Genomic DNA, 13,205 nt, shown 5'->3' with positions numbered 1-13,205 from the left:
TAGGTAATATGTAGGTATATGTAATCCAAAAAAATCTGCCAGCGTTATTGTCTATAGAACCTATAATATTGTTCATGAATGCACTTAAGGTCCTACTAAAGCAAAATTCGCGCGACATCACGAGAACCAAGTATTTAATTTAAAATCGTTTTACAATTTCCGAAAGTGAAACAGTTCAATTTCTCGTTATAATTTTTATATCACCCACTGATCACCAAAATCAGTTGACACCAAAATTGTAAATACTTTTTATACTGTTTTAGCTTTTGGGTACAAAAATTATAATTCAAATGTGTCCGTGCATACCTTAGTTTAAGAATCCACTTCACAACAAAAGCTACGCGCCACGTGCGTGCGCGCCGGGAGACTGCATGCGATGGCAAAAATAGCACAGTGCTGAAACTACTGAAGCTACTCGAAGAAATTTGAGGCCGGCGTTAAGGGTATGTTACACGACGCGATTTGTCGTGAGGAATCGGGAGGGTATGGACGATTTCCCTGCGCTCCTACCCTGCGGTCCCATAGTAAAAGTTGCTCAGTATGACTTAAACATTAATGGGTCTCTTTCTTTGCCTTTCGTTCTGATACATACTGTATATATACTTATTGGGTCTCTCTGACAGTTGGGATTGGGACCAATATTTAGAAACCAATTTTAATTTCAGGACAGTGATAGAGGCACAAAGAAAAGTAGCTGGGCGCCCGCCCGTAAACTAAAATGGGTCGGGAAATGTGTACACCGCGTAACGGAATTGGTTTGCGCAGTTATCCGTAAGATGTCGCTATTTCACGCAGAGCGGTTTTTATGGTTCCGTACCCAAAGGGTAAAACGGGACCCTATTACTAAGACTTCGCTGTCCGTCCGTCCGCCCGTCTGTCTGTCACCAGGCTGTATCTCACGAACCGTGATAGCTAGACAGTTGAAATTTTCACAGATGATGTATCTGTTGCCGCTATAACAACAAATACTAAAAACAGAATAAAATAGAGATTTAAGTGGGGCTACCATACAACAAACGTGATTTTTGACCAAAGTTAAGCAACGTCGGGCGTGGTCAGTACTTGGATGGGTGACCGGTTTTCTTTTTGTATTTTTTTCCGTTTTTTTTGCATTATGGTACGGAACCCTTCCTGTGCGAGTCCGACTCGCACTTGCCCGGTTTTTATTTTTCCTGACTTGTTAGTTGCTATTAAAAATATACTGTTTTGATTATTACATTAACTTACCTTACTTAGTACTAGCTGGTACTAGTATAACGCCTACCTATTTCGAATTGCTTACTAACTTATTCCTTACAGGCCAAAAAATATGCTACGAGAATGTTCCAGAGCACTGTAGATTAGTATATAACCTACCCTTTATCTGACTAAAGCAGTGTTTAGTTGCTATTTTTAGATATTATGGTTTATTTTTGTCTTACATCAGCGAGCACAGTTCTTGACAGTTCTCGATCAGTATGGATCACAGCCTATTCCATAACCAGCAGATATATATCAGAGAAGCCGGACGGCTTCCAAACCTACTTACTAGATGTCGTTAGTGGTATGAAAAACTCATTGATTTGGTAAGATGTGGAAAGTCTAACAATTAGAATTAGAATTTGACAGCTAAACGAGTTACGATAGGGCGCGTAGGTATACTATATACTCGGTTTATCAAGTGGTAACTTACCTACTTAGTTGTCAAAACTTGATATTTGACAATTATTTTTTTGTAGTTTGAATAAAATGATTCTATAAAGACATAAAAAATAAAACTCAGAACATTATTTTATTTAAAAAGTATATTTTAATAATAACATTAAATTAGTATCTAAAACATAAATTTTCTTTGTATACAATTCACACGATCATTATTAATTTGTCTTTTATTAGTGGAAGGAATGAATATAATTTCGAAAATTGTATAATATAGGTAGAGATTCATAAAATAGATATTTTAATATATTTAATAATAAGCTTTTATAAGTTAGCATACATAAAATATAAAAGTAGGTACCTATTTACCTATTAATTGTTAATATAAGTTTGTATAGTCAGCTTCTGAGTCACTAAAATATATTAGAACTTTGACATTTTACCCGTTGCCTAACATGATAAATTAATTTAATGGTAACATTCCATTTTTAACCGCAGCTGCACTCCTAGTACTGAACGCGTCGCTGTCATTGTCAATTTCTATAGTATAATGAACAGTAATGCAGCTGTCATTGGAAATGGACTATCACCTTAAATGTGTGTACAGTCACCTGCAAGGCTGCAATAATATGTTACTTTTCGAAGGCCGCAAAAATATGTGACACGCTCTTATGGCTCTACAAAAAAGATCGTGTCAGATATTTTTGCGGCCTTCGTTGTGTACAACAGTATGAGCTTTCTAGAGATTTTCATATAGATTGGAACTGTGACAAGGTACGAAATGGGTCGGAAATTAAATTCTTTGACTGTCGGCCCGATTCGAACATTAAGATACGTCAATTAATAGATCTAGAAACGGTATAGATTAGATGGGTTAGTGTCAAAAGTGACGTTTATGACGTTTATATATATGACGTATAGCAACAAATACTAAAAACAGAATAAAATAAAGATTTAAATGGGGCTCCCATACAACAAACGTGATTTTTGACCAAAGTTAAGCAACGTCGGGCGTGGTCAGTACTTGGATGGGTGACCGTTTTTTTTTGCTTTTTTTGTTTTTTTTTTGCATTATGGTACGGAACCCTTCGTGCGCGAGTCCGACTCGCACTTGCCCGGTTTTTATTTGAAGGAACGTCTCATTTGACACTGACCTATCTAATCCATATCATTATAATTGGGTTGCGTAATGCATCGCAGCCATAATGTGATTTGTAGTGTTTAGTTTTAAAATATATTTTTATAATATGTATGCTAGTTTTAAGGTATTTATGTATGGGCCACTAGTTGCCTGAAATAAAGATTTCATTCATTCATTCATTCATTCATTCATTCATTCATTATTAGATCTATTTAATTGACGTATCTTAAAGTTCGAATCTGAGACTGCCCAGTCTATCTCTTCGTCTCTATTTTCATTCTCACCTTAAATCTCTGCTGACTGAAGCTGACTCTATATTAGGTAAGGTTGACGAAATATAAAGTTAGCCGATCTCTCGAACAAGTTTGAACAAGAACGGCTCACTTTATATTTCGTACAGTAGTACACTTTACAAGTTAATAAGAAGATCACATTTAAATTTCACAGAAAGTATTTACTTAAATCTAAAGTTACTTTGAGTAGGTAGGTAACCGATTTGTATGAGTAGGTACCTATACCAGTAGGTACTTATTATTTTAATGTAAGTACCTAAGTATGGATGGTTTCGTTCCAAAATATGACAGAAAATATGATTGAAGACGAAGAACATTTCTAGAACAACATAGAGCTAAAATTTTAAATAAATACTTCTCAAATGCTAGCGTCTCTAGCGGACCAAAAGCAATCTTAAATCACAAATCCCAATAAATCTAAATAAATTTATGCTCTTCAGCTCTCAGCTACAGAACACAACAATTTTCTACCTTTTATATCAAAATTATCCTTTATGTATAATACAATTTTACATAGCTGCTAAACCAGATACCGTGACAAAGAATCTCTTTCTAACCATTAGAGAGTGAAAGAGACACAAGTTCCAAAAAAACGACCAGGTGCGTTTTCAATTCAACTAGAACACAATTAGAGTCCGTCTAAAGGTTCCGTCACACAGGCGCGTTTTCCGAGCGGGGCGTGAGCGTTTTATATGTAAAAACGGCGCGCCCCGCTCACGCCCCGCCCAGAAAACGCGCCTGTGTGACGAAGCCTTAAGTTAACTTTGCGTAACTTGAATAGTTAGGTGGCGTCATTAAAACTACATATTTTCATCGAAACTTGAATTGAATGATGACAATACCACACTTCGGTCATCTTCATTACAGATGCAGAGTAAAGTTGGTCCGCTTCTACGTTCATGAGATCTTGCCGATGATTTGCTCCCAAGTCTTGATCTTCTTGAGGGCATCCTTGGCGGCGGAAGCCATCAGACCTTCGGAGGACTGGGAAGGCTCGAAGCCGAGGATCAGAGCAGCTTCGGAGAGGTAGCCTACGATCTGGAAAGGAAATAATATGTTTAAAAAAATATGTTGTCAATTTATTTTAAGTATACTAATTTCACAGAATTCTTGTTATTGGAATCCGAACTTCATCGAATTTTACAGGCATTAGCCACGAAAAAATCTCGCGAGCAAATCCGCTCGACGTCGGCCGGTCGGTTTGGAAGTCTCACGCCATGCTTCTAGGTCAACAGTGCTCTAAAGAGAATGTGCAGAAGATAGGTACCTCTTTCAGCCTTGTACGCAGCTCGTCCTTAGAGATGGATTTGGTCTCAAACTTGCGTGTGGTCAGGATCATCAGTGGTGCGTGCAGTTCGTACAACGTCACACCTAGAATCACAAAACATTCATGTGACGTAACTTAATTTGAGACAAGAAATATGGCATCTGGTGATGTATGTAGAGAAAATTTAAAGACCACAACCTTCTAATAAAAAAATGCATTATAAAGGTCTGAAGAAGAAGATGGGCCCGTTTCTCAAAAGTTTGTAACTTACTTAGCTTGTAATACAAGCGGAAGTCCCTTTTTGACAGCTTTTGTTAGAAAGGGACTTCCACTTGTAATACAAGTTACAAGCTTTGGAGAAACGGACCCGGTATTTGTAGTTACAACAGTTTTGCAAAGTCTTAATTAGATTACGACTCCCAGATCTGCTAATGCTCATACGTAAATTACTTTATTAAATTAGTTTATTTATAGGGGTATCTCCGGAACGAATTGTTGGAGGACATCAAACATCATATTCATGCAAAGAGTTGGTAATTGCTTGCTATCGCGAAATTACTTAATTTCACTCCTTACCTCGTAACCTAGAATATCCCGGCTCAATAACATCAAAGGCCTTCATCAGCTCACGGCACACCTCAATCTTTCTATGCAGCTCGGGCTCCGGCATCTCATGGATGAGGTAGCTCGCCGCTTTCCCGTAGAGCTGCGACAACGAGTGAAGCGCAGACAGACGCAGGTAGTGCCCCCCGTGTATGACGTTGCGGTACTTATGGAGGAAGGTTTCGAAGGCAGGAACGTCGTTGGCGTCGATTTGTTCAAACTCGTCTGTTAGCCTGGAAAGTTGTGATAGGTTTTGTAATAAATTTGACATTGAGCTTCATAGATGTGACGGAGTTTGAAGAATAAATCATTTATTTAAGTACATACAAGATATATACAGTGATACTACTAAACGAAATTAATAACTAGCTTAAATCTAAAATAGGCCTCTGAGGCATTGTACCAAGGATGCTGGCAGCTGCCAGCTCTTCGGTCACAGTTATACGTCAACCAGACGCTTCGTAATTTCTGCGAACAACTTGTGCGCGCTGGGACCCCACGGAGTTTTGTCCGAATGGTGTCAATTTCTGGCGGCTCTGAGGCTTGACACTGCGGGGTTGCGTATTGCATCGCAGCCATAATGTGTTTTCTAGTTTGTGGTTTAAAGGCATGCTAGTTTTATTTTATCTATGGGCCTAAAGCCGGAAATAAAGATTTTTCATTTCATTCATTCAAACTTATCTAACCTTTTAAGCAGCAGTTGAACAGCAGCCGCCGACATACAGTAGCTACATCCATCTATACAGCTCCAAGGTGCTTCGGGATCCAGCGGCGCCGTGGGCAGCACGCGGCCAGCGCACTTGGGACAGCGGAAGGCGCTGGCGAAGGTGCCGAGCTCGGTGGGGTCGGCGCAGCGGCGGCAGCAGCAGTCGAAGAACTTGCTGTGTTTGATGTGCTCGCGACGTTTTAACGTGCCCTGGAACAAGTAAATGGTTGTACAATTCGAGCAGTCAAGTCAAGCAGCGGTACTGATAATTCCGTTACCTACTCGCTGCTAGATGTCGACTATGAAAATAATAGTCTTTTAGTCTTTGGTTCTGATGTATATGGAGTGAGCACTCTATGTATTTTTTTCTCTATGCCTCCACACACGCGTTTTAATAAATCAGCTTTATCAGCTTTTTCAGTACACACTGGTTGACAATGAGCCATGCCAAGCCACTGCCATGGCCGACTGTGTGAACACCACAGGCCACAATACGCCACGATTCCTTTGAAGAGTTAAAAAAAAACCGTCAACTTTCCAATTGCGCACCACGAGACTACTGATGGCTAATAGTCGTCTGCCACCCATTGCCCCCTGTACACAATGGCGATGGCTTGTCATGGACCATCTTTGACCACTGTGTAGGGGGCTTTCGATTTTCCCCGGCGATTGCTGTCCTACAGTCTAAGTAATAAGGGGCCTACAGTCATCTTCTAGGCTAGGCTACTGTACCTGTAACGTATACGCATAGCACAGCGATAATAAGTCGCCTGCCTTATGCGGCACGGCTGCTCGTATGGTGAGAGGTCTGTTTGGCTTCGTCTCGGCGTCTGTGTGGGTTGTACTCGGAGTGCAGTCGTGGGCCAGGAGATACGCTTGGTCGTAGAGCGCGCGCGCGTTAGCCCCACCTCCACCGACTTCAAAGGCGTTCACCTGGAAACCAGAAGGAAAACATTCAGCTTTACTTTTACTAAAAACAAAACAATAAAGAAATTTTAGACATGAAGAAATACAAGCTGAAGCTGGCGATGTACGATGCCATAAGCCATAAGTACCTTGTAGGGTAGATAACTGGATTGTCAAACGTTAACGCTTTACGTTAATCTAGTAAACAGGCCCTACAGGGAAAAATAATAGACTCTCAAGTATCCCACAGAGAATGGCATTGTCAACTTCCATATATTATAGACTGGAAAAGGATGTCAAAACATCATCAATACCTACCTTAAGTATCCCATGTACCTACCACCTCCTCATCGTCGAATTCGATTCTCCATGCCTTCATCCGGCTGAGAATACGGGTTTCATCATTAGGCCAAAATGTCAAGCCTTTCCCAAGTGTTGTGGGCTCCCAATGTCTATAGCTAATTTGGAATGCTTCTCGTTTTTTTTGACGACATTGTATCAGGAGGGCTTTGACAAAAAAAGATTCTACCAACCTCAAGTTACTCAAGTACATTTCTTCTTCTCATCAAACTCGATTCTTCAAGCCTTCAATCGGCTTAGTAAATGGGTTTCATTGGTTGACCAGAAGTCAAGTCTTTCTCGACGAAGGGCGCTGTAGGCTTCCATGTGTATGTTTTTCGACTTCAGTGAATCGACAAAACAAACAAAAACTTTTATACTAACCTCAAGAATCCCACAGATATTGTGCACCTCTTCATCATCAAACCCCATTTTCCACGCCCTCAGCCGGCTCAGCACATGGGTCTCGTTGCTAGGCCAGATATCAGGTCTTTCCTTCCGAAGAGCATTATGGGCTTCCATGGCTGACACTGCTGCCCATTTGGATGGGTCCGCCTTTTTCAGAAGTAGGCATCTGAAATGTTAAGGCAGAAATAAAATGTTAAACTATTTAGGCTAATTTATTTCTAGCTAATTTGTGATTAATTAGGAGGGATCGGTTTGATGGCAATGTAGTCTACAGGAATGTGGCCTTATACAAATATGAGTAAATATTTAATTTAAACAAGGTTAATGGTACGTTACGAGCGACCACCGTATTTAGTCTTTAGAACATAATCAAATCGAAACATAGAAACCGGCTAGCGGGCCTGAGCTTCCGGCGCTACGTTTTTTATGGAAAGTACCACGTGATCACAGATGAGCCGTCATAGAAAATGACATATCGGACGCCTCGGCCCGGGCACGGCCCGGTTTCGCTAGGGTCATCCTTAAGGGCCACCCCACATTTAGGGCCCCCCCACATCTAGCGTCTTTCGAGCGTCGGCGTCTGCTCAGCGCTATGGAAAATGACGTCGCTGCGCAGTTGCGTCGACGTTGCGTCGAGCAGCGGCCATAGAGTTGTAGACGCCGACGCTCGAAAGACGCTAAATGTGGGGTGGCCCTAAATCGTATGCGAAGTATATGAGGTACCTTAAAGGCATCAACGCGTGGTACGATTCCTTCAAGTCCTTCATATCGTTGTAGTTGGGAGGGCACTTCTTCAATGCCTCGCATTCGTACGTGGAGTGCCCCGTGTACCGTCCTCGGCCGAAGCACGTCTTGCTGCAGAGAGGCCATTTGCAGCCGTCACATCTGGAAAAGGTTTACATAATATATCTTCATTATACGTTTAAGAACATAAGGGTAGGCGAGGCAGAGGTAGATTAAAAAGGAGATGGTAAGAACATTCATTATGTTATGATTTTGTTTAGAGAAAAACAGGGTAGCATTCGCTTGCCCTTTTTCCATCGCTTGGGATCGGCGCATCATGTCTCCGTCGTTCGTCACCTCATCATTCACCTGCTTACTTTTCATATCATCTCTCACACCGTCCAGGATCCACCCTTTCCTTGGTACCTTAATATTATTTGACATCTGATTTAAAACCAAATTTATCCACCTTTTACGAAAAGATTGCTAGATCTCGCGCGTATGTATGTAGTGTGTTTTGAGCCTTTCGAGTATATATATATATATCCATACATTGTACAGCGCGCATGCAGTGCTGCAGAGCTGCTGCCTGCACACCCGCCCGTTTCCACAGCTACAAAATCCTCGGTCCTTCCTTACGAACTATAGCTACATTCAAGTCTACTAAACCCATACAGAGGGCCTACCGCGAACGACGTTCCACGTGTCGCCTCCCTGTCACACTTAAGTACGAATTTTCAAGTGCGACAGAGAGGCAACACGTCGCGGTAGGTCCTCTGAACTCACTTGTATAAAGCCACGTCTTGGAGCTCGCGGTAACATCCGAGGCACACGACGGGACAGCCGGCGCACGGGCCCACAGCCAACGCGGGGGCTTCCAGGATTATCTCCCCCGCGCCGATGTCGCGACGAGCCACTAAGTATCTGGAAAGTATGATCACATTTTTACAATTTGAGCTTAAAGTAATTCGAGGATGGAATATCATGGTCTCATGTATGCGTGACAGCGTAATGGTAACATTCCATTTCTGACCGCAGCTGGACCACTGGTATTGAATGCGTCGGTGTTATTGTTAATTTCCATAGTAAAATGAACAGTAGTGCAGCTGTCGTTGGAAATAGACTGTCTACTTTATAATACGTAATAGTTTAAAGCTCTCTAAGGGGCCTCTACGTATTGGATCTATGTCTCCACGCAAGTCTATCCACAGACCGGGATTTATAGGCCCGTGAAATCCAAAATAGTATGTGTCTCTTTTAATCGAGCGATGTTAAAAAGTGAAGTTTGATCACAGGTAACCTTTTCTATCATACGTCTGCAGGCGTCAGATAGGTACTAAAGCAGATATTGACTTTCAACACGATTGGACCAAAAATATAGTAATGGTAAAATTCCATTTTGAACCGCAGCTGCACTACCGGTACTGAACGCGTCGCTGTCATTGTCAATTTCCATAGTAAAATGAACAGTAGTGCAGCTGTCGTTGGAAATGGACTGTCACCTTAATTCAAGATGGCGTCCACTTAATTGTTACAGGAACTAACCTAGTAGACTAAAAACATTGGACTTTTAACAACTGGTAACTGTATCGTAACATGGCCATACCGTCCCATAACATCCGAGTGTTTGACCTCATAGCACAGATAATAAACGTTTATGAATCACGTTTTGTGACATCCGGTTATCAGCAACTGATGATCAATGCTCTAACTGTTTATGAATACGGCTGTAAGAAAATTTCATACTTAGAATTTGACAGCTAAACGAGTTACGATAGGGCGCGTAGGTATACTATATACTCGGTTTATCAAGTGGTAACTTACCTACTTAGTTGTCAAAACTTGATATTTGACAATTATTTTTTTGTAGTTTGAATAAAATGATTCTATAAAGACATAAAAAATAAAACTCAGAACATTATTTTATTTAAAAAGTATATTTTAATAATAACATTAAATTAGTATCTAAAACATAAATTTTCTTTGTATACAATTCACACGATCATTATTAATTTGTCTTTTATTAGTGGAAGGAATGAATATAATTTCGAAAATTGTATAATATAGGTAGAGATTCATAAAATAGATATTTTAATATATTTAATAATAAGCTTTTATAAGTTAGCATACATAAAATAAAAAAGTAGGTACCTATTTACCTATTAATTGTTAATATAAGTTTGTATAGTCAGCTTCTGAGTCACTAAAATATATTAGAACTTTGACATTTTACCCGTTGCCTAACATGATAAATTAATTTAATGGTAACATTCCATTTTTAACCGCAGCTGCACTCCTAGTACTGAACGCGTCGCTGTCATTGTCAATTTCTATAGTATAATGAACAGTAATGCAGCTGTCATTGGAAATGGACTATCACCTTAAATGTGTGTACAGTCACCTGCAAGGCTGCAATAATATGTTACTTTTCGAAGGCCACAAAAATATGTAACACGCTCTTATGGCTCCACAAAAAAGATCGTGTCAGATATTTTTGCGGCCTTCGTTGTGTACAACAGTATGAGCTTTCTAGAGATTTTCATATAGATTGGAACTGTGACAAGGTACGAAATGGGTCGGAAATTAAATTCTTTGACTGTCGGCCCGATTCGAACTTTAAGATACGTCAATTAATAGATCTAGAAACGATATAGATTAGATGGGTCAGTGTCAAAAGTGACGTTTTTATTTGAAGGAACGTCTCATTTGACACTGACCTATCTAATCCATATCATTTTTAGGGTTCCGTACCCAAAGGGTAAAACGGGACCCTATTACTAAGACTTCGCTGTCCGTCCGTCCGTCCGTCCGTCCGTCCGTCCGTCCGTCCGTCTGTCTGTCACCAGGCTGTATCTCACGAACCGTGATAGCTAGACGGTTGAAACTTTCACAGATGATGTATTTCTGTTGCCGCTATAACAACAAATACTAAAAACAGAATAAAATAAAGATTTAAATGGGGCTCCCATACAACAAACGTGATTTTTGACCAAAGTTAAGCAACGTCGGGCGTGGTCAGTACTTGGATGGGTGACCGTTTTTTTTTTGCTTTTTTTTGTTTTTTTTTTTGCATTATGGTACGGAACCCTTCGTGCGCGAGTCCGACTCGCACTTGCCCGGTTTTTATTTGAAGGAACGTCTCATTTGACACTGACCTATCTAGTCCATATCATTTTTAGATCTATTTAATTGACGTATCTTAAAGTTCGAATCTGAGACTGCCCAGTCTATCTCTTCGTTTCTATTTTCATTCTCACCTTAAATCTCTGCTGACTGAAGCTGACTCTATATTAGGTAAGGTTGACGAAATATAAAGTTAGCCGATCTCTCGAACAAGTTTCAACAAGAGCGGCTCACTTTATATTTCGTACAGTCGTACACTTTACAAGTTAATAAGAAGATCACATTTAAATTTCACAGAAATTATTTACTTAAATCTAAAGTTACTTTGAGTAGGTAGGTAACCGATTTGTATGAGTAGGTACCTATACCAGTAGGTACTTATTATTTTAATGTAAGTACCTAAGTATGGATGGTTTCGTTCCAAAATATGACAGAAAATATGATTGAAGACGAAGAACATTTCTAGAACAACATAGAGCTAAAATTTTAAATAAATACTTCTCAAATGCTAGCGTCTCTAGCGGACCAAAAGCAATCTTAAATCAAATAAATCCCAATAAATCTAAATAAATTTATGCTCTTCAGCTCTCAGCTACAGAACACAACAATTTTATACCTTTTATATCAAAATTATCCTTTATGTATAATACAATTTTACATAGCTGCTAAACCAGATACCGTGACAAAGAATCTCTTTCTAACCATTAGAGAGTGAAAGAGACACAAGTTCCAAAAAAACGACCAGGGCCCAGTTTTATAAAGTTACAAGTTACAGGTTACAAGAGTACAGGCTACAGGCACCTGTAATGCACTGTGAACGGCTACAGGTGTTTTATAAATACACATAAATAATTACAGTTGTAAAGAACCACGGTCAATCTCGATTACATGTGAAATCTACAGGTGTGAAGGACATCACTATTTTAAAAAAAACGTGTGTCATAGATACTCGGTTCTCTACTAAATTATGTGTTTTTGTTTGCTGTAAAATATTAATTACTGGAAAAATGGCCAGAAATGAAGGAAAAATCGAGTGGTTGAGAGCGGCGTTCCATGCCAAGGATATACTTTTTGGGCCGTTTTCAGATTCAGATTAAGTTAGATTTAATGAAATATTTACGTAATAAGTAAATAACATGTAAATAAGTAGGTACTCTTTCACATTCTTACATCAAAATGTATCGTTTCGGTAGCGGCTCAAAGATAAATACGGTGTGTATCGAAAATTATGAATAGTAGTACACTTTACCATAATGTGAATGCACTATACTTATATAAAGAGACTACACTACATAATGTGAATGCACTATACTTATAGAGAGAGAATGCTAATAAATCAATGACAAATATCGGCAATAATCTCTTTCCATTTCCTAGTATAGTAGATAAAATAAAACGAATCGTCAATAAAATCAATATCAAACATATTGTCACTTTATTTCCTATTTACTATATATTTCAGATACATTAACAAAAACTGATAAGGTCAGTGCATGGAAAAGTATGCATGCCCTGGCACAATCGTTGGCGTTGGTGCTTAACAATAAAGAGTAAAATCTCTCAGAAAACGAGTCTACAAGTAACTGCTGTTGTGCTGTTACAAGACTCAAGACGTATGTAAGTTTTTGTTACAAGTGTACCAATCTACACTTGTAATTTACAATTTTTTTATAAAACGCCTGTTCGATTATGAGTTTAAAACTATAAAACTCCCGTATTTTCGTCTATGGTTGAGCTACAGGCACTTGTACCTGTAACCTGTAAAATTGTAACACAGTACTTTTATAAAACGCAAATTGTAAAAAACGGAGCAAGTGTTGCCAGTAAACGCCTGTAAACTTGTAACTTGTAACTTTATAAAACTGGGCCCAGGTGCGTTTTCAATTCAACTAGAACACAATTAGAGTCCGTCTAAAGGTTCCGTCACACAGGCGCGTTTTCCGAGCGGGGCGTGAGCGTTTTATATGTAAAAACGGCGCGCCCCGCTCACGCCCCGCCCAGAAAACGCGCCTGTGTGACGAAGCCTTAAGTTAACTTTGCGTAACTTGAATAGTTAGG

General features: G+C 39.6%; 1 protein-coding gene across 1 annotated transcript; it reads right to left on the bottom strand.

Moving 5' to 3' along the window:
• Window positions 1-3,866: 3,866 nt before the first annotated feature.
• On the bottom strand, window positions 3,867-9,671 carry LOC134672899 (SET domain-containing protein SmydA-8-like; the record flags this gene model as incomplete). The annotated part of the gene is made up of 9 exons (XM_063530849.1): window positions 3,867-4,110; window positions 4,340-4,443; window positions 4,916-5,175; window positions 5,629-5,858; window positions 6,381-6,581; window positions 7,278-7,467; window positions 8,025-8,186; window positions 8,811-8,948; window positions 9,631-9,671. Coding segments are annotated over 9 exons (1,467 nt in total), but the record flags the coding sequence as incomplete, so codon positions are not given.
• Between the last annotated feature and the right edge of the window lie 3,534 nt (window positions 9,672-13,205).

This window comes from Cydia fagiglandana, chromosome 17, assembly GCF_963556715.1.
Source record: "Cydia fagiglandana chromosome 17, ilCydFagi1.1, whole genome shotgun sequence".
Taxonomy (NCBI): domain Eukaryota; kingdom Metazoa; phylum Arthropoda; class Insecta; order Lepidoptera; family Tortricidae; genus Cydia; species Cydia fagiglandana.
This window is presented reverse-complemented; position numbering and strand designations above follow the sequence as displayed.